Source organism: Eptatretus burgeri, chromosome 5 (assembly GCF_056783735.1).
Source record: "Eptatretus burgeri isolate ZD-2024b chromosome 5, Ebu_testis_v1, whole genome shotgun sequence".
NCBI classification, from domain to species: domain Eukaryota; kingdom Metazoa; phylum Chordata; class Myxini; order Myxiniformes; family Myxinidae; genus Eptatretus; species Eptatretus burgeri.
The window spans coordinates 78,928,506-78,943,863 of NC_140965.1; the positions used below are offsets into that span (position 1 = coordinate 78,928,506).

Sequence of the window (15,358 nt, forward strand, 5' to 3'; positions counted from 1 at the left end):
TGCCTTTGTATAGGTGTCTAGCCTGGGTTGAAATCTCGACCCAGCTGTAAACTGTTAACCAGGTGTTTCACATGCAGGGCAATTCATCAATGTGCATGCCATCCATCGGTCGGTCGTTAAACTGCAGGACCCATCTGGCAACATTTGGCATCCATCATTGGTGGACGTCACTATAGATCCATGGTGTCTTTCACGAAGAGTAGGCGAGCTATTACTGGCACCCTGAACAAATTACAATCTTGCCAAAGCTCTCTCGCCAACCCACACTTGTCAAATATGCCAATACCCCTAACGTGAGTTGAGGGCATTGACATATATATTATCCTGCGTTGGACTGAAAAGAGGCTAACGACGATGATGATGATGATTATGTGCTTTGACTTTGTATATCTCTCACCAAAGTCATTTTCCAACCAAACTGACAACATCTATTGTTCCACATTGAAATTAAGACACAAGGTATAAAGCTGCATTGACTAAAACTCTTGTTCATTGCCAGTTGCAAACAACTGCAGTAATCACGAAGGATAACATTTATTAACTTCAATTGCCATTATGGGTGAGAGGCATTGTTCCTCATTCCCTGTCATTACCTGCATTGTTCCTCATTACCTGTCACCGAACTTAGACATTTAATTCAATGAAGAAAAGTGGAAGGGATGGGAGATGTGAAAGATTGAGCAATTAACTAACTTTCCATTTGAATCTTAAATAGTCAAACTGGCAGATCCTACAGAATTGTGCAGAGGTAGCGCACTTACCTTTGAGCTATCTCGTCTGGATTTGACTCCCAACCCGACGATAAGCTGTCAGAGATTGGTGCTTCGCAAGCCAGACGATACATTACAAAGTGCGCCATCCCATGGATAGGCGATGAACTGGGTGCCCCATCTGGCAGCATTCATTGGTGGACGTTAACGAAGTTTTAGGGTAGTTGTCGCCGGCACCCTGAACAAATTACAAATTCCTAATTAAGTAAGTTATCTAGTCTTTTTGGATATTCCTTGATACAAGGTCACACTGCTTGACATCTTAAAGTGTGGTTTGTGTGTGGGCAGCAGATCCTAGTGTCTAAGCAAATTCTCGCTTCTAGGTGTTCACATGCCAAATGCAAATGGACATCTTTGGCCGCAAAGGGCAACCATATGTCAACGGGGCTATATTTTGACCCATTCCAACCCCTGCCCAAGCATGGGCTACATCCCATACCTTATACTCCTATTACCACCTATCCAACTCTTCCAATTCTCTTGTCCTCTTCATATATTCCCTTCATTTGTCTTCCATTCTCAACCCTCGGAAAGTTGATCACATGTCCAAGTTCAACACTATATTAAGCAACCCTTCCAATTGCTCAATGCAGTAAATACATCAGAATAATCTCTTACCAAACAATCAATGCCAGCCTATATTTGATATTCCCTCCATAATCAACAAAATTAGACTTTGATAGAACAACCTCGCAAAAGTCATTGGTTGTGTTGGACAAAAATCAATGCTGTACAAGATACAGAGAAAACGTGTGAAAACGAGGCTTTCCTCCCTCTACCGACCATTCGGAAGAACACGAGTCAATCGATTTTTGCTTTTCCAAGAACATTCCCAGCATAACTGGCTGCGGATGGATCCTGACAAGGTTGTTGATCAGCAACAATTATCAGAAGCAGGATTTGGTGTTTTTCAATTGTCAAAATGTGCAAAGTAAGATTGCTGCAAAGTTGATCACATGTCCAAGTTCAACATGGGTTTGACAATCGATTGATTAATGATGAAAACCGATGAGGTGTTCTTTTGTTGTCATAATATTTCGTTTGGATGAGAAACAAGATGATCATCTCACAATAAACAAAGCAAATTTAATTTAATTAAACCAAATGGGTTTGCCTGATTGGTGTTCCCATCTGAACTCCTGGTGCATAATGCATGGAGGAACCCCAGGATACCTATGTTTGTCCATTGTCTACTGTCTGTGTCGTTTATGTAAATGTAGTGTTGCCTAATGTCTCATTTTTCTCTCCATGCAAGTTAGAGGTGCATGAAAGAGCAAAGCGGCACACTACTACAAAAACTACTCTTATTTTTGGACACAGCACGAGGCTGTGGGGTGGCATCATTGGCTGAGGGCACAGTTGTGCCAATAATGTAATGCCCTCTGTAGGTTCGGGCAGGAATTTGGAACGGTATAAACGAACAGCAGGACAGGGGGGGAAACACTTGAACACGTTTAGCAAGAGAATGAACAAGCAGGAAAAAACAAAATGGGGAAAGGAGAAAAGGAAACAGGGCAACCTACAAGTAAGAGGGTTGGTTGGGTTAGGGAAGCTTAATGCAGGTAATAACAAGAAAAAGAGCAATCAGAGATTGCAGATCCTCACCAGGACTTGTTTTGTGTGGCGTTTGTGCATTGGTGTGTTACGTAATTAATGAGGGACACAACTAGAACTGCCACTTTTTAACTCCTGGCTGGCAGTATTGACCGGTACCAATACGTCCTGCTTTGATGCAACCCCGCTTTGATCAGACTCCTGACCCTGACCCATGACGTTTATTATCCCCCGCCAACCAACGAAGTTGGCGGGAATATAGAAATGGGTTCCGTCCGTCTGTCCGTCACATTTCGTTTCTGGAGCTTAACTACAAATCCCCTCAAGATATATTTACGAAATTTGGTACACATATCAAGCAAGTGGTAAACTGGTGCCTTTTGATATTTTCTAATTGATAGGTCACATGGTTTGGCAGCCATGTTGGATTCAAGAAAATATTAACTTATGTTTTCTCTGGAATCACATAACCTAACGAAGCGAAAATTTGCAACTATCATCTTCCATCATGTCTGCATACATAGTAAAAATTATGACGTCACAAGTCACATGGTTTGGCGGCCATCTTGGAGAGAAAAACACACCTCATCTGATTAACACGAAACTTCACAGACGTATTCCACTGGAGGATTGGAGGCAGAATATAAATTTATGATGTCATAGGTCACATGGTTTGTCAGCCATCTTGGATTGAAAATTAATAAATTTTTTAAAATCTTCTTCTCCAGAATGGCTGGTTATTATTCAATTTAATTTAGAAGGACATTAAAATAAATTCAATTCAAATCAAATTGAAGACCAAAGAGGTACAGAACTGCATTGAAGTCATCAGAAGAAACCCAAACAAGCAAAAATCAAGAAGATGAAGTCTTCGGGGGGAACCTGAATAAGATTCACATTTCAGCTGCAACTCCTCTGCCTTCAAAGCTATTCAGGCACAGCCAAGTGAGCTTTATTCAAAAATATATATATATATATATATATATATATATATATATATATATATATATATATACACATACATATATACATCAAAAAAAAATCAAAAAGTACCCAGATCAAAAAATTAAATAATTCTGGCTGCCAGACCATGCGTCTGATCAGGTTGGAATTGAAAACATATATTCAGGTCAGGTCAGGGATGGGAGCATGAACCAGAGCAGCGCATCGCTGCGTCCACTTTCTGCCGGTACTCCAGGGGCCTCCGTCTGGCCATCCCCCAGGCAGATGCCTGGCCCATCCCCATCTCCCTGAGATGCTGATGAACCTGCTGCAATTACGAGGCATATGGTCGGCACATTGGCCTCCGCCACTCACGAGGCTCACTCACTGAGAGAATTTGGTGAGCAGGATCAGTGTCAGGAAAACGAGCCAGATGTCCATGATGATGATGCCAGATGTCTAAGATGCAGCTGATGCTCACATACTATGCAGGTAACAAATCTCATTTGAGTTTCTCTCAGAAACCGCTCGTTGGACACAAAGTCCGACCAACGATAGCCAATAATTCTCCGAAGAGACCTGGTACCAAAGGAATTAAGTCTCCATCTCAGATCCCTGGTCAGAGTCCAAGTCTCGCATCGGTAGAGCAAGACTGGAAGCACCAAGGACCTGAAGACTCAGACTTTCGTCCTCCTGCACAGGTATTGGCAGTGCCACACCCCATGATCCAGTGAATCCATGACTCCCCAGGCCAAACCCAGACATCTATTCACCTCTGGCTCACAGCCATTATAGACATGAATATCACTGCCAAGGTAAGTGAATCTCTCTGTGATCTCAACATCCTTGCCATAAACAGGTACAGACAATATGGCAGCAACCAATATGTCATTGAAAGCCTGGATCTTAGTTTTGACCCAAGCAACCCGTAATCCCAGCGGCTTTGACTCCTCATTCAGCACCTCGAGGGCCGCCACAAGGAGTCTTCAAAAGATGACAGCATCATCTGCAAAATCAAGGTCAGAGATCTTTACATTCCCAAACGATGCACTGCAGTGTGATCCCTCCGACATCCTCCACAGAATCCAATCCATACAAGCACTGAAAAGTGTGGGGACCAGTACACACCTCTGACGAACTCCATTAACAACTGGAAATAAGTCAGAGATGGTACCACCACATCTCACAGCACTCACAGCCCCATCCTCCAGCGACGATCAACAAGCACATGGTCAATCTCCTTTGCCACACCACCAGTGTTGGAATACCAAGTCCAGCAATGAGCCTGTGGGTGCTGGAACCATGAACCGACCACCCTAAGTCCATGAGTTCTTGCAAAGTCAAGGAACTTAGCACTACGCAGGTTCACAGTTCCAGACTCATGGGGACCAACACATGTCTCATAACCATCCCTTTCAGTTCCAGTCGATGCATTGAAATCCCCCAAGACAAGAAAAGTAACTCACCTAGGGCACTGATCAACCACAGACTCGAGCATGGCATGGAATGTGTCCTTCACAGTTGGATCACTCGCCTCAGTCGTAGCATATACAGAGACAAGAGAAATGACACCCAAGGTGTGACGAATACTGAGTCTCATAATACGCTCGTTGACTGGTGTTACCTCAATTGCCATTGGAGTCAGCTTATTGGGCACAGCTACAGCAACTCCTTGGGCATGATAACTGTCAGAGCGACCAGACCAATAGTAGGTGTAACCACCCGCCATGATTTTACCACTATCCGGTCTCAGAACCTCAGAGAGTTCTGCAATAACAATGTTCGAACGCTTGATCTCTGATGATAACAGAGACAGATGATCATCCTCTCTTAGGTAGAGGGACATTCCAGGCACCCACCCGAAAGGACCACCTGAGGTTAACCCAAGGAGACTGCCGTCTGGTGGACGACAGCTCAGCAGCACCCCAACACACAATACTACAATCTGACATGGGAAGGTTACTCTGTGGTTTTACTCCCTTCATCAAAGATTGGGGGTCCCGAAGGCTTTGCCCCAATCTGGTCATCCGGTAAACTTCCCTGCGGAGGGCAGTTGCACAGGAGGTACTCCCACGGAGTGGGTTTTCAGATTTTTTTTGTAGTTCGTTTTGTGGAATGAAGGGTTTTAGTGAAATGGCTGGAGTGCAAATCCTGCCATCAATCTCCTTTAAAAAAGGTAATCCAACTGCAGGAGGGCGTCCGCAGTCACAGTTGGGCACGACATATGGATGGCTGTTGGTTCACAAGGAGTTCTGACCTACGCCCTTTGACAGGTTTTGTTTTTAATCCTGCTGGGTGTACATATCCATACACCCTCCTCACCAGGAAACCTGGTGGGGGAGATGGTTTAGTCGCCGACAACCCAACCATGAAATAGGTTGGTACCGGTTTACATCGTACCTATAGCAAGTCACAGATCAAATCTTGCCTGACCTGAACCAGGAACAACAACCAGGTCAGTACAACAACCAGGTCAGTACAGGTTTACATGGTACCTGTAACAAGTCACAGATCTAATCTGGCCTGACTATATATTCCCCATCACAAATAGATCATAATTTTGAAGTTTCACGTCGATTAATTTGGAGATTCAAGAGAGAGAAGGGTTTTTTTTTCAGTTTTTCGCTCAATCCAATATGGCTGCCAGACCACGTGACTTAACAATATTCGTGAATACCCTGGTGGCCCCAAGGCTTGGGGAACATCTGTGTGAAGTTTCCTCTCGATCTGTCCAGCCATTCTGGAGAAGATTTTTATATGTTTTCAGGTAAATCCAGTGTAGCTGCCAAACCATGTGAACAATGACATCATATGTGTGAACCTTGTGTTCCTCATGGATCGGCGGTCATACATGTAAAGTTTCGACTCAATCTGTTTGTACACTTCAGATAAGAAGATTTTTGAAGTTAAAAAAACAAACATTATGGTTGCCAAATCATGTGACCAATGACGTCAACCAATTGTTTTTCTGTGGACCATTTTATCCCTCAATGACCCTCAAAGATTTTCATACTGATTAGATGTAGTGTTCTACATATGCAATTATGAGGTCATAAAAAAATCACACCTATTCCCTATGAGGAGTACTTGCCATGTGCCAAGTTTAAATTTTTCCCGTGATGCGGTTTCAAAGATAGAGGTCCAAAGTTTTTGTTTTTTCCAACATTGGCTACCACACCACGTGACATATAATATCATAATTATCAATAAAACATTCTACATGAGTAATCACTCCTATGGTGAAAATTTCATCTCAATCTGGAAAGTGGTTACGGTGAAAAACATTAAAGTTCTGTGCAGACAAACAAACAGACAGACAGACAAACAAACAAATGGATCCAAATGCAATACCGTCTCCTCCAGCGAAGGTAAATATTGTAAGGATGAGGAATGCCGTGAGATCACGACGTACCAACTGATTGAAGTTCTGGAGGGAAGAGCTTCTGCAGCGTCTGGAAGTGCTTTCAACATTTGCGAGAAGCGAGGAACGAGAGAGTTTTTGTGTAAAGTCATCCTGGATTTTGGAAGTTTCACCGGCAGTGGGTTATTAGAAGAATGTGTGCATCCTGGACTTGTTTGGGAAGGTCGGGGGGCTGATGACAGCAGTAGACCTTGTACTTTGGTCTCATCACAGGAGATTCCACTTATATTGAGAGCTTCAGATTCGACAGAAACCAGGAAAATATGTGATGCTGGAGCCCCAGCCAATAGGTGAGACTAATACTCTATTGAGCTATGGACAAGACCTTGTAGAATGTGAGTAGTTATGATTTTTCAAGGAAAGACTTGGAAGGATTGACCAGTCAGCAGCTGGCTTTGGAGACCACCTTTAGTACATGGATGGCCTAGCAGAAGTCATGGTTGATGGTGAGACCAAGAGGTTCAAAGGACTAAACCTCTTTCAGTGGCTGACCATGGAAATAGATGGGTTCGTTTTATGATATTTCCAGAACAATATGGTGTAACTGTGAGGTTTTCCATGATTGAAGGACATGTTCTATTGATGAGACAGCATCTAATCATTTTTAGATCAACAGAGAGTGACGAAGCTGCTGACTGCCTCGCAGTGGAATGCGAATGCTATACGACACAGTGAAGACATTTATAAACAAGAAGACAGGATTTTTCAGAGCAGTTCAGAAAGGTAGTTGATGTAAACGAGGAACAAGAATCGGCCCAACACACTGCCTTTGCACTCCAGCCTGAATGTAAAGATGGGTACCATGAGAACCGTACACCTCAAATATTGGTAGAGGAGGGGGAGGGGGAGGAGGGCATGAGGAGTGGGTGGCGGTGGTGGGACACATGGTGGAAACTGCGGTGCACTCTGTGGGGACTTTGTGGATGGCGGAGCACGTGGTTGGCACCGAAGGGATAGCTGAGCACGTGGTTGGGGGCTGCAGAAGATGTGGTACATGAGGTGAAGGCTACAGGGAATGTGAGGGTACCAAAAGGAAACGGTTAATGGTCTCGAATCAGCATTCACTGAAGACTAGGTTACTCTTGTTGATCCCAAATTCTGTCAAATGACAACAGACATCATGTCCACGTTGAAAAGATGGGTTTTTTCTCTCAAAGAGTGAGCCATATGAAAGAGCAAGATAGAACTGACAGTAGTGTTGCAGAGCCATTGACCTAAGGAGATAAAAACAGTGACCACCGTCCTGCCTGGAATGTGAAAGCAACAGAACTAGTGCAGACAATGGAAAGCAGTGCTACAAGATATGGGTGAAGGGACATGGTGAGCAGTTTTCCCTGTTTGTCAAAATTGGGACAAAAATTGTGTGAAGAAGAAGAAAAGGTCATTAGATGAATAGGGGACGAATAAAATGAGGAAGAAAGGAGAATGAGGTCATAAAATTGAAGATTTAAAAGGACGAATATGACAGAAAAGTGAAGAAAGAGGAGTTCAATGAGGTTACAGTCCATGTGCATTTTTGTTCCCTAAGTTTACTGGAGGGGACCATAGGTTTGCTTTCTGTCTGTCTGTCCATCCCACCTGTGGTTTTTCAGACTTTTTTCCCCATACCCTTTAACTTATCCAACTGAAACTTGGTACATGGCTTTATTATGATAAATTGGAGAACAAGGTCGAGATTCACAGAGTTATGCCCTGTTTGGACTTCGAAAATATCACATCAGTGGGGGACATGTACAGCTAAGAAATTCTCACTCTTGTTATTCATAGGTCTTTCATGAACCGACTTGCCCGGCTTGACATTTGAACCCCCATGGCTGCATACATACTTTGTGAATGTGTGTGCGTGTGTGTGTGCAACGATTAAATAATTGAGTGATGTTTGCCTGAGCGAACCAAACTTTAGCCTGCCCCTGTAAAAGCCAAATGTGGGAGCGCTGATTGGAGAGCTGCAGTTAGTGAGTTCCTGAGTGTCAACGCCACAATGTGAGAGTTGGACCAGAGCTGGGCAGGAGAATGGGTTTGCCTGGGCAAGCAGGCAGGGCAGCTGGACAGGAGAATAGGATGGGGGAGAGAGAGAGAGAGAGAGAGAGAGAGAGAGAGAGAGAGAGAGAGAGAGAGAGAGAGAGAGAGAGAGAGAGAGAGAGAGAGAGAGAGAGAGAGAGAGAGAGAGAGAGAGAGAGAGAGAGAGAGAGAGAGAGAGAGAGAGAGAGAGAGAGAGAGAGAGAGAGAGAGAGAGAGAGAGAGAGAAGAGAGAGAGAGAGAGAGAGAGAGAGAGAGAGAGAGAGAGAGAGAGAGAGAGAGAGAGAGCCAGTGCAGTATACACAAACACCAGCCCTGTGAAGCAGCCTCTGGCAGAGCTCTCCAGCATTACCACTTAACACGTGAAATCCCTTCACCCCAGCCACCTAAGGCAGTGACATTTTCCCACCAGCCCAAGTCTTTCACAAACTGATTTGTCCAGCCTGACATTTGAATGCAGGTGACAAGAATTTGTAATTTGGTCAGTCCTGGTGATAACTCACCTCATCTTCGCAAAGTTCACCTTGGGATATTTAATGCCCACTAACAAATCAGACCAGCAACGATTAAATAACTGATGGAATATCGAGTTTAGCGTCTATCCGAAGAAGATGGAGCACACGTTGGTGCCTCGCCACACCTGCAAAACACCATGGTGACACTTTATAGATGGGTCAGGATTCAAACCTCGATTAGACAGCTCAGAGGCAAGTGTGCATACCTCTTAGACTATAGGACACACACACACACACACACACACACACACACACACACACACACACACACACACACTCCTGAGGGCCGATCAGCAATTTCATAACCTGTCATAACCTCATCTCCAATGATGATTGTTAAAATAAAATGCAAGCATTATTTTTCAACGACCATGTAGGAATATTTAGAGATATTGAGGAAAAATAACAGCTTCAATCATGAACTTTTTAAATTTAGGACATGGACTTGCTCATCACCGACACCATGAAATCTTCCACCAACTTCTAAAATGGCATCACACAAGGATTGTTTGATATTAAAATTAATAACACATCAATGTAACTTTCCATTTGCAGAATCAAATTGTTCATCCCAGGAAATATCAACTGCAGGTTTTTGTTGTGATTTCATGAAGTATCGGTTTATTATATAAGGCATTAAAAAAAAAAAAAACGTTTATACAAGTCATTATTCGACTGTTTATGAAAACATTGAGAAAAACAATCAGTAAGTTGTGCAGTTATGTGTTAGCAATTAAATAGAAATAAACATCTCCGGAATGCACCAATTAACCGGTTTGGGTCTGAAAGTAACTTATTGTCAGCGTTAAAGTCATTGCAAGAATGTGTCAGCAAACGCCACAACCATACTTGAATGGTCTAGGTCTTTGGATCCATGTTCTGGCTGCTGCGATAGGATGACTCGGAGCTATTTTGCTGAGGGTCACTTTGCTGTTTGTCAAGCAGCTGCCAGTATCGCCGATTTTTCTGACAACCTTGCATGAGTGGTTTGCATGCAGGAGAGAGCGAGTAGAGGGCCTGGGGGTAGACAGGCGTCACATAGAGTAGCAGGTGTGAGAGGTAGATGATAAGACGTGGATGAATAATAAGACATCACCATTGTTTAAACCACATGTATTGTGGATGATGCGGTTGAAGACCTGACTTAAACATTATGGTTACAGAGTTTTGGGGGTTGTTTTTTTACAACTCCGATTATTTATGAGATCCAAATTATAACGTTTTATCTACTCATCATAAACTAATTGTGGTATGTATTACATTATGAGAACTTAATGTCCCAAAGTAATTATTTGCAATTTTCATTGTTTTGCGATCTAATGCTTTTCAGCAATCAATATGGCTTCACATCGATCGAGCGGCCGCCTTCATATTATGTGTGCTTTATGGTGGCATTACCTCCCTCAGTGCCAAAAATAATTGTCTTGGTAAGTAAAATATTTTAACATAAGATGTTTCCTTGAAACACAAAAACCATGAGAAAATTTTTCTTACGGCTTAAACATTTTTCTAATGGTTTTCTTGTTTCAAAAAAAACTTAACTTATTTTAAGAAAAAAATTTATTACTAAGATAATTGCTTTGGCAGTGCTTCCAATTTGTCCCGATATCCGTTTTCTATATTTTTTTTCCTAACTCTCCTTACTTTTCACTCGTATCAGCTCCAAGTGCATTTTTGTCTTCTCTCTCTCCCATCCCCTCGCTTCTCCACATTCCCACCGTCTTGATTGTACATCCATACAGTGGCCTGCAGAAGCGTTCACCCCTTACCAATAACGCCACATTTAGATGAACTACTAATCATGTATGAACATTTTTTCCAAATGAACTTTTCTATTCATAACTGAAGAGATCAAACGAAACACAATTTCAGTTGGAGGAGGTTACATGTCAGGAAGACCTGCAAAAAACATGTACAAATCAAAATTCACTGGTTGTAAAAGTATTCAGCCCTGGAGGTTAGTACTTGGTGGAAGCAACTTTTCAGCAATGACTGCTGTGAGTCTTTTGGAGTAGAGTCTCTACCAGCTTTACACAGTGAGACGGTGAAATCTTTCCCCATGCTTCATGTGAAAATTGCTCTCATTCTGCCAAGTTTGATGGGGATCATTGATGGACTGCAATATCCAAGTGTCACCATATATCTTGAATTGGGTTCAAGTCAGGACTTTGACTAGGCCACCAAGAACATATATTTTCTTCGTATTCAGTAATTTCAGTGTGGCTTTATCTTCATGCTTTGGATCATTGGCCTGCTTAAATGTGAATCTCCCACCCGGTTTTAGATTCATGGCTGACTCAAGCAGGTCTTCATCAAGGAATTCCCTTGTACTTTGCACCGTTCATTGTCCCTACTATCCTAACAAGCTTGCCAGTCCCTGTTGATGAAAAACAGCCCCATAACATGATGGTGCTGCGACCATGCTTGACAGTAAGGATGGTGTTGACTGGATGATGTGCAGTGTTAGGCTTGCACCAGACGTAGCATTTTGAATTTAGACCAAAAAGTTCAATTTTTGTCTCGTCTGATCACAAAACGTTTCTCCACATGCATGCAGTATCATTAAGATGCTTTTCGCAAACTCCATATGAGCGTTTAGATGCGACTTTTTCAGTATTGCCTTCTTTCTTGCCTCCTGTCCAAAAGAGGCCAGCTTTGTGAAGTGAACATGATATTGTTGATTGATGAACACTGTCCCCCATCTCAGAAAAAGAGCCTTACAGATCTTTCAAAGTCATTGTTGAACTTACAGTGACATCCCAAACCAGTTTCCTGCTTGCCTGGCTGCTGAGTTTGGTTGAACAACCTGATCTGGGTTGAGTTTGGGTGGTATCATACAACTTCCAGTTCTTAATGATGGATTTCACCATACTCGAAGGGATAGTGACTGACTTTGAAATCTACTTGTAACCCTCTCCTGAACAGTGCTTCTCCACCACTTGAAGTCTGACTTATTTGGAAAGTTTCTTGATATTCATGTTTGTCTTGTTAGTTGACTAAATGAGTTGCACCTTAAAACTCCTTAGATAAGTGGGGGAACTTAATTTAGAAGTTAAACCACTGATTATGTTCAAGTGAAACCTATTACACAGACATTGTAACCTTTCAAACAAATAATTTGCTCCTCACGTGATTTTGGCTTAATTAAGCAAAGTGTTTGAATACTTATGTAACTGAGAATCATCTGATTTTCTCTGTTAATCTAACTTATTCACATTCTATCTGCATTTTTTTAGCTTTATCACTTTGGATTACTTTGTGAAGACTCGATATATTAAGTTTGATTTGAAAGTATCTTGAAATAAGCTCAGGTGGCATCAAAATGTGAAAACGTTTGGGGGGGGGGTGAATACTTTTGCTGGCCACTGCATATCTTCCAATTTAAACAGCTTGGTGTCTTCAACACAAAAGAGACGTTGCTCATAATTTTTTTCTATTACATTCTTTTACACTCTTCTGTTTAGTTTGTGTTGGAAAATTAGGATCCAATTGTATTTTATATTTGTATTGATTACCATTGTCCGGAAGAAGAATAACGGTCCTCGAGTGTGATTCTTGCTTGTTGATTATCTCTTTTTTTTCCCTACCATGTCGTCATTGAAATGATTGGATCAAAGTTTTACTTTGTGAAGCTGAAGGTTCAATATTTTGTCTGTAACTTTCTTCCAAGGAACATTTTCTGAAAAGAAAGCATTTATTCCGACTGCCATAGTAATTTTACACACTCAAACATTAGGATTGATCCTGGTGATAAATGAAGTCTTGGAAAAAAAAATCCCCACAACATGTAATATCCATCAAATTAATCCTAATGAGCAGTGCTAAAATGTAGGAGGATGTTGAAATTAATGTGTATTGCATTCGTTTACAAACGAGAAAGTGCTCATTAAAATAAAAACACTTGAACCCAATAAATACGTATTCCTTTGAAATCCCAGTGACTTGTATACAGTACTTGCGTTTACAGTCGTTATACATTTACAAACATTGATCATAATCATCACCTTATGCAATGTCCTATATTTACTATGGGGTTGAAGGATCACATGGCATGGATTGTTGGGCCAGACCTGATGTAGGAGTAGAGCTGCTCATAAGGCAGGAATTTGTTCAGCGTTCCAACGATAACTCACCCCTCTTTACGAAAGGCACCATGGGATATTTTTAACATCCACAAACGAATGCTAGTAGTAGGTCTTAATGCTCATCCGATGGACAGCACACTTTGTTATACAATGCCCCAGTTACAAAGCATCAATTCTACAGTTTATAGTTGGGCCGAGAACCAAACCCAGACCAGGCAGCTCAGTAGTCCCTCTGCACCATCTTATCGCACATTTAAAAGCATTGTGAAATTATATGAACAATTATTTACAGATGTTTTGTACTTTAAGAAGAATTTCTCAAGTTTGTTGTGACAAACTTTTTCTCGAAATGCTCAACGACAGACTAAAATAAAGTTGATTGCAGGCTTGAAGAATACGTTCAGAAGCAAAAAGCAACATAAGGCTATTTGAAGCATCATTTGATTATTTGCATTCCAACAGCAATGGTAAATATCAATCATCTGATTGAAACAAGGGCAATGACAGAGTTCACAGAACACCTTACCCAGCACAGTCTTGAGAAAAGGACTTGGTCAGGATTACCCCTCCCTTTTTATTTGGATGAAGTTAGCCTGTGCGTTGCATTGCAGGGCATCACTATTTTGTATGAATCTCAATGTTCCCCAGCTCTGAGAACACGAGCGGAAAATTTGATTGGTCAAGTCGACATATACTTTTTGCCAAAGTAGTGCTAAACTGAAGGTTTTTGGAAGTGCCAATAAGGCGGTTTGCGTTCTAGTGTTCAAACTATATAATTCAATGAAAAAAATAATAAGGTTTTTAAAGGGAGTAGAATTTTTTAAAGGATTTTCATATCAGGTGACTGAATTCAACCAGCGAATTCTTTTTGAGGTCCATATCAGCCAAAAGGTAAACATACACCGAATTTCTAAAATTGTCAATTTTCATCCGATTGACTTGAAATTTGAAAAGGATTTGCATATCAGGTCACTGAATTCAACAAACTAGTATTTTTGAGGTCAACATGGGCCAAAAGGTCAACATCTTAGGTGGAATTTCTAAAATCCTTAATTTTCATCCTATTGACTTGATATTTGAAAAGGATTGGCAGATCAGGTCACTGAATTCAACAAACTAGTATTTTTGAGGTCAACATGGGTCAAAAGGTCAACATGGGCCAAAAGGTCAACATAGACGAAATTTCTAAAATTGTCAATTTTCATTCGATTGATTTGAAATTTGAAGAGGATTTTCATATCAGGTCACTGAATTCAACTAGCGAATTATTTTTGAGGTCCATATCGGCCAAAAAGTCAACATACACCGAATTTCAAAAATTGTCAATTTTCATCCCATTGACTTGAAATTTGAAAAGGATTTGTATACCAGGTCACTGAATTCAACAAACTAGTATTTTTGAGGCCAACATGGGTCAAAAGGTCAACATGGGCCAAAAGGTCAACATAGGCCAAATTTCTAAAATTGTCAATTTTCATTCGATTGATTTGAAATTTGAAGAGGATTGTCATATCAGGTCACTGAATTCAACCAGCAAATTATTTTTGAGGTCCATATTGGCCAAAAGGTCAACATACACCGAATTTCTAAAATTGTCAATTTTCATCCGATTGACTTTAAATTTGAAAAGGATTTGTATATCAGGTCACTGAATTCAACAAACTAGTATTTTTGAGGTCAACATGGGCCAAAAGGTCAACATCTTAGGTGGAATTTCTAAAATCCTTAATTTTCATCCCATTGACTTGAAATTTGAAAAGGATTTGCATATCAGGTCACTGAATTCAACAAACTAGTATTTTTGAGGTCAACATGGGCCAAAAGGTCAACATAGGCCGAATTTCTAAAATTGTCAATTTCATCCGATTGACTTGAAATTTGAAGAGGATTTTCATATCAGGTCATTGAATTCAACCAGCGAATTATTTTTGAGGCCCATATCGGCCAAAAGGTCAACATACACCGAATTTCTAAAATTATCTTTTTTCATCCCATTGATTTACAATTTGAAGAGGATTTTCATATCAGGTATTTGAATTCAACCAGCGAATT

The 15,358-nt window shown here is 41.2% G+C and overlaps 1 protein-coding gene and 1 long non-coding RNA gene across 9 annotated transcripts in view; one reads left to right on the forward strand and one right to left on the reverse strand.

Moving 5' to 3' along the window:
- Positions 1–15,358, forward strand: part of LOC147026763 (uncharacterized) — an 86,390-nt gene that overhangs the window by 16,785 nt on the left and 54,247 nt on the right. The window lies entirely within an intron of this gene.
- The window catches only part of PDE5A (phosphodiesterase 5A), a 133,774-nt gene continuing 128,105 nt past the window's right edge, over positions 9,690–15,358 (reverse strand). For 2 of the 8 annotated variants that reach the window (XM_085882557.1, XM_085882556.1), the window contains exon 23: positions 9,699–10,238. In XM_085882557.1, the coding sequence (XP_085738683.1) occupies positions 10,080–10,238 (159 nt within the window). In that variant the 3' untranslated portion in view covers positions 9,699–10,079. Of the gene's footprint in view, positions 10,239–15,358 lie in introns of all 8 variants that reach the window. The other 6 variants (XM_085882552.1, XM_085882554.1, XM_085882553.1 and 3 more) reach the window with 6 other exon arrangements.